Below are 9,163 nucleotides of genomic sequence, written 5' to 3' on the forward strand. Positions count from 1 at the left end.
CATTCAAGTCCAAAATAATTATTTCAAATTTTGTTAATGGTTTATCAAACCATCATGCCTTGTCGTTATAAAATTAAAAATAAAAAAAAATTAAAAAAAGCATCATGTCAATCAACATAAATTCTTCATGCTTTAAAGATTAAATTACTTGTAAAACTTGGAGAATCATTCTCCTCTCATAGGAGCCCTCCCTTCCTCACTAGGCGAGTATTCTCTGTCGTTAGGGTTCCCTTGACAACCTATCCCTCCCCTTCAAGGGGCCGATATGGAGAAGGAGTTACTTGATAGTTTACAAGAACTCAAGAAGAAATGAAAGAATGCCCGACAAGAAATGGGAGTTATACGTTTTTCTACTTCAACCCCCACTTATCTAGTATGATAAATTTAGCTCAATTCCTCTTTTGTTGGGAAATTTAGACCCCGGTTGATAGTATTAACAAGAAACCCAAGTTGTTAATTAGATTTATTATGAATAAAACTTGTTAAAACAAACAAACATTAATATCATGTCAAAATCATGCAGCGGAAAAATAAATAAGACAAGATATGATGACCTAGGGAAACCAATGAAACAAACTAGTTTCACAGTAAAAAACCTAGGGGAAACCTCTCAAAAAGCAATCCACTATAGTAAAGAGAGGTTTCAGATCTAGTACAAAATTTTTGTCCTTAGACTCTACAATCCCTGTAGATGAATTTACAATAGAAACCTTCTACCGCTTCAAAACCTCTGAACTCTTCAATATATGAACACCACCCTTTTTGTTGCACGGATCCCAGTACGTGACTAACTCCTTTGCATGAATCCTAGTATATGACTCACTCACCAACTTGAAGAATATTGTTGGCTGCAAAATTCTTTACTTCATCAATAATAAAAATTAAGAAGCACTTGGTTACAAAACCCTAAGGTGTAAAAATATAGTAGTTTCTTTTAGAGAGAATAAGGCATCGGTCACTTTTTTGTATATGTTCCCCTTTTTTTTTCTTATGTGACGGTTTCTAAAATAAACCTTATATATGTCTAGGGTTGTGAGAAAAGAAACCCTACAAAAATACATAAGCTCGGGCCAAAATTCAGATCTGGAAATCTGAATTCCCGTAACCTTGATAGATACCTCGATCGATCGAGAATCTATCGAGCATTTTCTTTCATTAAATCTCGATAGATAGCTATCTGTCGAGCAGCTATCTTGCTATCTGTCCACAGGTGTCGAGTTATCTGTCTAGTTTTATTGAATAACTTTTCTTCACTTGTTTCTTGGTCCAATCTTTATGTCTTTAATACTAGACTTGAACAACATGTTTCTTTGAAATATTAAACACATCTTAAATCTACCCAAATACAAGTAAAGTGCGTTTTGTCAAAGGATTAGCTAATTACACAAAATATGTCCTTCACATCTTTGTTCAATCCCCATTTTGCATGAACGCATGAAGCAATTAGAGGTTGACTATCATATTGTTTGTAAGAAAGTTGTCCTTGAATAAAGAATGGCTTGCTATCTTAACAGTGTGGACCAAATTGCCAGTGTGTTCACCAAGAGCTACACAGGCGCACAATTCAAGCTTTTCAAATCCGAGCACATGGCTCGTGAGTTTGCTCACGAACCATGAGCTTGCAGAGTGATAAGTAGAAATTACAGGGTCATAACAAGGATCATGGAACTAATGCAAACATCAAGAATCATGTAGATCCTAGTCAACGATCATTATGTGGGGATTACTATAAGGAGTCAATTGTGTAGCCACACTTAATTGTGTAATTTGAATTTGAATATTTGTTGTAAATACATCCTTAAGAAAAAGAGACGTGATGTACATTTTTTCTAAGTATATATAGGCAAGCTATTTCATGGCTTGTAAGCCCATTTCACAATCATTGTATTATTTTATCCTTTCCCTAGAACAACATGAGAGTGACTATATATGTGCTATATGTCCAAAGTCAAATTGTAGATGGTATATCTAAGAAGAAACTTAAGATAATGGAAAAGGAGGTTAGGCTAGCTACAGAAGGAATCTCGGTTATTGATGTCTAGGTTCTTCAATCACACTAGTCTAAAATTCTGAATTTTGAGCATTTTGGGGTGATTCTTTAGCCATACTTTGCATTTGAATTTGACTTGCTTCAATCGGGCCTCTTGTACTTTCTTCACTGCTCTTAAATGGTCCTTTAAATTTGATCGTGCTACCCATCTTCATGCGTTGAGAAAATATTTTAAAACAAGTAAATAGAAAAGAATGAGGATTTCATATGTCAGGTGAAGCTTCTATATTATTACAAAAATAAAGCATGTGTGTGTATATCTAACCTGGGTCACAATAGCATACAAAGGCAAAGTACTATAGCTGCATAGCACTTGAACAATCAACCTGCATAAAGAAACCATTACCTTAGCATGTTAACGATGGGACACACAAAAACATAGGCTAGCAAAAGAAAATATGTTCCACATTCTCCCTTATCTCCAGAGTTTTACCCCACAATAAGTCTTGGGATGATGAAGCCCAATTTGTCCATGATGCATGAATGGAATCCATATGTGAACTGCAGGTGAGTAAATTTTACGATTGTATTAGATCAGATGCCTCTGGAATTTCTTGTGCACGTATACTATTAGGTAACTGGCCGATATATGTTTACTCACCAAGATCCAGAAGAAGAACCCAATCTCAAATGAATTCTGAAACAAAATGAAGTGAATTAAGATGAGAACAAGAGCAGGGCTACAAAACCAAAAGTAATCATCTGAAGGCTTCACTGGTGGTGCTGCTTCATGCACTTCATGATTGTCTCTCTTCGTCTCTGTCACCTGTAGTTGTGCTTCATGATCATGTATGTTCCTCTCTACTACTACCTCCTGAGCCAAACGGGTGATGATGTGCTGTAACTTAGCACCCACAAGAAGTAGCAGCTATCACCCCAAACAAATAAAACATGAGTCTAATTAAATGTCAGTCCATAATATAATTTAGTATCAATAAAAATTAAATAAATTTCCAACGGAAATCAACCTAAACCACTTACAATCAATGGCAAAAAGGACAACCAAAAATACGTGTTCCATCCTGCTTTCATGTTTAACTTAGACACAAGTAAAACGTGAAATTGCAATTGGGAAATGATGTGTATCAATTATGATATAAGGAAATTACCTGCCACATTCAGCAGCAAAAAAACCACAACAAACAGCCACAGGTACCAGCTGCAGTTGACAGTGTTAATGCAAAAATTCACTTTCCGTCCTGGAAGATTGTTCAATAATTAGATTTAAGCTGTATCTTTTAAGTGTTACCTTACACCGATAACTTTTTTGAAATCAACTGCAAGTGTCTGCACCACATGATGGTGAAAATTATATTCAGGGTTATCAGGGTAGTGTTTCTGCAGGGAGAAAACAAAAGTAATTAGCGGATGAAACAAACCATATAGACACGCATAATTTGGTATGTAGAAATGATGAAAACTTAACCTTGATGAATCCTTGTCGCATTGCTTTGTAGTCTGACTTGGTGACAGAGGCATAAAATTGTTTGAATAATGACATCTACCAATAAACATATAACTGAATGTCACCACATCTGAGATAATTAAGGTTAAGTTTACCCTTCTATTTGAGGTGTAAAATAACTGGACACCACATGCATGGTAGAGATAATACATCATTAGATGTATTATATTTAAAAGGAAAATTTTATGTTTATTTTTATGTGTCAAAATAAATGACAACTACTAAAATGCTTTAAAACATTTATAAAGTCGGAGGAATTTTTTATAATAAAACAGATTATCTTCTAACCTCATTATGGTCAGGCATGCAAGAGTTTCTCACTAGTGTCTGATGGCATGGACATCAAGAATTTTAGAGTATATATCTATGCTTATTAGTACAAGACTAGCTATCTTTGAGTTCATCCAATTAATGAAAGGAAAAGACAAACACAGATTACTCAAGATTGATAATTTGTAAATTTCATTATTCCATGAATAGGTTTCAATCTTACCATCCAACTAACAACTGCTGCCTTTCTCCAATATCCAGCTCCATGTTTATTCAAGAAATCTTGGTGATCAATATCATGAACATCAGCGTCGTTGCCACCTGTTCGACCTGCACAAATTATTAAATTCATGCATACATTCCAAAACAAACCAAAATATTTACAAAGATCATTTAGAAATTTTTTGAAAATTCCGATTTACATTACCCTTCTTTGATTCAATTTCATTCCTAATAGAATCCTCCCAGGACTTCCATTGGCGTATCTACATATTTAGAAGAAAAACTTCAGAAATTATGAAAGACTAGAGATATAGTTAGGTATTTGTCCGATTTCCACAAACAATGCAGACTTCAAACTAGTTACATCATGAACAAAAGCCACGAAATTAAAACATATAATGCAATGAAATTGGGGGTTAGGATCATCAATGCATTACCCTGGCTGCTCCAAGAGTCATTATAGTGACACAGAAGATTACATGAACAACTGCCAATACAAAGATGAAAATGTGTAGTTGGTGTAATGCTTCCAATGGTAACAATGGAGCTTTTCCCTGGTCAAGAGAGAGAGAACCACCAGTGATATAACTATAAATTAATTGAATATAAGCTGGTCTATTAGATAGCATATATGTACACATGTTTCTTTAGTGGAAGAATCCAGTCCTTTTTCTATCTATAAGCATCATTCTCTCATTCCTATTGTTATTAAGCAACCTATCCATAAATTGTTTCTGTATTTTCTAATAATTACATGGACTAGTCCAAAACTTTCCATATCTCCATTGTATGGCTACGTAATGTATGGGTTGCATATTCTTAATGTTCTTTCTCATTCATGCATGCATGAATAATTCGTGTGTTACAAATATATTAAGTCCAGGCCTACTGCTTCAATATCTGGTTGCGCCACCGCCATAGATGGAAAAACGTAGTAGCGTTAGATCTCGTTCTAGTTAGATGCAAACTCTTAAGTCCATAAAAGCATTTTTTGAATTTAGAAGGAAAAACTCTTGAATCCACCGAAAATAAAGGAAACTTCAATATTTTTACTACTACAATTTTATTGATAGAAAATTGTTACTTTAACCACAGTTGTAGTTGTATTACACGTACCAGTATTTACTTGTACTTTGACAATACCCTAGTTATTGCTACCTACATAGAGAAGAAACTCCTATGTTACTGCTGATATAGAATAATTATTCACACCATGATAGGACTGTTAAATTTACATGATTCAATTACATATATACAAGTATATAGTATGCCAAGGACCTTATAGCTCAATTGAAACTTCTCAGTATTTTTAACAAAGATATTTATGTTTTAAATTCGTTCTCTTCCCAACTAAGGAATTATATATATAAAATTTCTAGTGACCTCTACTTCATGACCCCTTATATCTCCTGGAATTTAATTACAAGCAGTTAAGAAGTGATGAAAAATTATGTATAAAAAAAAAGATACTTGAAATCGGACTATCATATACCTCATGTAGGCAATGCCCTGAATTAGTATCTTCAAACAAAAGTCGTTGTGAATTGTTTGCAGCTGGATTAGAGTAATGCTCGGTACCATTGGGGTGAAGAATGTAACTCTTCTTACATGGAAGCATGAAATTTGAAAGATGAGTTGGTATGCATATGCGACTTATCAAGCCTTGGAAGACTGTTAGTAGAAGAGAAATGAACCCTAAAAGCATCAGTTCTGTAAACAAACGTCAGAAGTACATTGATTAGGGTTGAACATAATCTTGTGTCTTATTTTTTTGTTCTACTTAATGCCCCACAACTTTTCACATTTTTTTTTCCTTATAAAATACTCAAAGTTAAAAAAAAAAAAAAAAAAAAAAAAAAAAAAAAAAAAAAAAAAGAAGGGAAAAAAGACATATGACAAGTTGTCATTGATGAAACATAAAGTAAAACACAAAAATTAAAACAAGATTTGTATTCATTCAGGATTAGCAAATAATATTAAAATAAAATAAAAACTAGTCATGTTAATTATGTTGAATATGCATGGTAAAATGTTAAGTCTATGAGAGAGAGAGAGAGAGAGAGCACCTTCCTTTAATTTTTGTAATGCTGCAAATAGTTTATCTTGTCTTTTACGTATCAAGAGCTGAAATGAAAAGCAACACATGTACATCAAACAGAAAACTGCTTTACAAAATTAAGAAGAAATTTTGTTTTCCGTAATCAGAGGAAAGATGCTCATCAAACATACTTAGTAACTTTCGTTGTTTGCTAATCAAACACGCAAAATCTCACTATATATTTTTCTTTTTCTTTTCCCCCTAGAATTTTGACCACCCTATGCTATGGTCTTCTACACCTGTATGCGTGGTTATGATGTGCCCTCTCCGTTATTATTATTTTTTTCTTCCATCTTATTCCTCAATATTCATTTAGGATTATTATTCTTTTAGAATTGAAATTGTTCCTCTTCTTTAGCATTCACGAAAAGCTACGGGTTTTGTATTATCAGAATAAAGGTCTATGTTTTATATTAGTAGTTAAGGGTTCTCAAAAACAAAGGATTGTGTGTACTGCGTAGAGAGGTTTTCGCGGGGTTGGGGATTCAAAATATTCTTTTTATCCTTAAAGTTTTCATGAATTTCACACTTTGTTTCTAAACTTTGATAAATTTTTTTCCATAACAATTTAGGGTCTGTTTGAGATCCATTTATTTTGCTGAAATTGAAATTTTTTTGCTAAAAGTACTGTAAATAAAGGTAAAAGTTAACTGAAATAGTACAGTGAGACCCGTGAATAATAGCAAAAAGTGCAATAGAGCTCATAAATAATAACAAAATAAACTCTATAGTAAAATAAGCTGACTTTTTAATTTGGAACCAAACATATACTTTAAAGTTATTTTTTTTAATAATTTACGGATGACAAATTGACTTTTTACAATAATATAGGGATGAAAAGCATTTTAATTAAATTGAGCATTGATAAGTATAACCCCTTCAATAGTTTAAGATCGAGAACAAATTTACTAGATAGCTTTTTTTTTTTTTTTTTTTTCAGTGATTTTTTTTTTTCTTGAAAAATGAAAAGATGTGATTTTTTTTTCTTGAAAAATGAAAAGAAAAATTTAACTAGATAGCTATTTTTAAAAATAATGAAAAAAAAAAATTGATTAGTTGGTGCTTCAGCTCTCAATGATATATTCCAGTTCTTGTCTAAACTCTCAATTGAGAAAATAATAAACCCATTCATAGATTTGACAAATGCATAACAACCAAATAAAATTTTGGTTCGAAATTCAATTGGATTATCAAAATTGATCATGAATAAAGCAAGGTGTACGTAAGTCCATGAAAGAAAATTTAGCTAAATGTATTTCCCGTCAAAGGCCAGAAAATTAATGACTAGATACATAGTTACTCCATAACCATGAGCACTGTAAGAATGAAGATTCTAGAGGGTGATTCAAGAGATTTTTATTCATACCTTTCCAAGTCGATGCAGAGTGCGCTCCACGCATAAAGATATGAGAACAATAATGAAGCAGACAGTGGCCACTACCCAGGTGGGCGTATACACTAGGGAGTCTGTGTGTTCCATGTCTTGTTAACACAGTGGACAACATATGATAGTGTTGAACTTAAAGCATAAGAAAGATGGTTGCTCATGTTGATGTTGGGAAGTAAAGAATAGAATATGTAAAAGCTAAAATGGAGCAGAATATATATATTCAACGAGTGGAAGTTAGCATATTGGTGACCACTCTACGTAACGCACAGAATCTACCATGTCGGAAAGGAAAACCGTTTGCCAAACCATTTGCCAAACAACAAAACAATCTATGGGACCACCACTTTTTCTTTTAAGTTTAGAATTATATTTTTATAAACAAAGACCAAACAATCTATCATATTGAAAAACACAAAATCACAAGCTCTAATCCCTAATTATAAATACAAAAACTTGTGATGAAAGAGTCCATACCCAAACCTTCAAAGTTCAAACCCAAAGCCCAAGCACGAAAACTTTGTAATTGAAAATCAAAAACCACAAATTCTAAACCCGGAACACGAAAACTTGTAATGTAAAATCTCAAACTTTAAGCCCAAAACTAGTACGCAATGTGAAACGCAAATACGAAAACTTATAATGAAAGAGCCCAAACCTTGGGCCGCATAACACAAACCCAGAATCCAAAAATACCTATAATGTGAAACCCCAAACATAAAAAATAAAAGGCCCTAATGCATACTTTTGGTGTGATGGGTAATTTACGAGTACAAAATTCTTGTAGGGTGGTTTGATGTGATGGGTAATTTACAAGTACAAAATTCTTGTAGGGTGGGAGGAGGATATGGGAAAGGGTTCAATTCTCTAAAGAAAACTTCATAAATATATACTTAGATTAAACTTGAGCAGAATTTATATTATATATATATATATATATAACACTATTAGTCCTCTTGTCCATTTTTGTTACTTTCTTTGCTTATATACCTAATGGAGTAAATTTATATTACCCATCCAAAAAAAAAATATATATTACCCATCCAATTCATTGAAGTCTAATGTGTGAGAAAATATGTTTGTATCAAAATGTAAAAACTGAAAAAAGAGAGAGTGATATATATATAGGGAGGGAGAGAGAGAGAGATATGAGGCAAGTAATAACTGTAGCGGACCGTTGCATAATAAAATATAAATAATAATCTTGAAACGAATTCTGTTATAACTTTTACTCAAAAAAAAAAAAAAAAAATCCCGTTATAACTAATTATGGATGGTTCATGTTTTGCCTCAATATGCCAACAAATATTAATTCTCATGTAACTTGAATAGAGTAAAATTCATTCATAATTGAGTCTGTTTTGGCTCATAATGTCTCATTTTTATCTTCTTAATAAAGTTACAATATTCTTATTTAAAAAAAAAAAAACAAAAAAAGAAAAAAAAAAAAAAACAAAACAATCTGGATGGCTGACATCATCCTCCAAAGCATTCTATAAGCTTTGGGTTGACCAAATTCATTAGAAATGGCCTTGAGCCAATTTCAGGGTTAAACATTTAAATCTCGTAACTTCTCCGGCTGCACTGTGGACCATATTGCAAAAATCATATTAATCAATTCCTATCCACACTTTGATTAATTTTCTACTCATATTAAAGCCTTGGATGTCT

General features: G+C 32.7%; 1 protein-coding gene across 1 annotated transcript; it reads right to left on the reverse strand.

Annotated features, from left to right (window-relative positions):
• Positions 1-1,753: 1,753 nt before the first annotated feature.
• LOC115992074 (MLO-like protein 13) lies at positions 1,754-7,628 on the reverse strand. Its single transcript, XM_031116120.1, has 14 exons — positions 7,472-7,628; positions 6,074-6,131; positions 5,500-5,717; positions 4,445-4,561; positions 4,213-4,270; positions 4,009-4,115; positions 3,477-3,551; positions 3,300-3,388; positions 3,160-3,209; positions 3,032-3,072; positions 2,652-2,918; positions 2,484-2,551; positions 2,316-2,376; positions 1,754-2,199 (listed from the first exon to the last, which is right to left on the reverse strand). Exons 1-14 carry the CDS (start codon positions 7,583-7,585, stop codon positions 2,062-2,064), a joined length of 1,461 nt encoding a protein of 486 aa, XP_030971980.1. The 5' UTR covers positions 7,586-7,628; the 3' UTR covers positions 1,754-2,061.
• Between the last annotated feature and the right edge of the window lie 1,535 nt (positions 7,629-9,163).

This window comes from Quercus lobata, chromosome 5, assembly GCF_001633185.2.
Source record: "Quercus lobata isolate SW786 chromosome 5, ValleyOak3.0 Primary Assembly, whole genome shotgun sequence".
In the NCBI taxonomy this organism is placed as follows: Eukaryota; Viridiplantae; Streptophyta; class Magnoliopsida; order Fagales; family Fagaceae; genus Quercus; species Quercus lobata.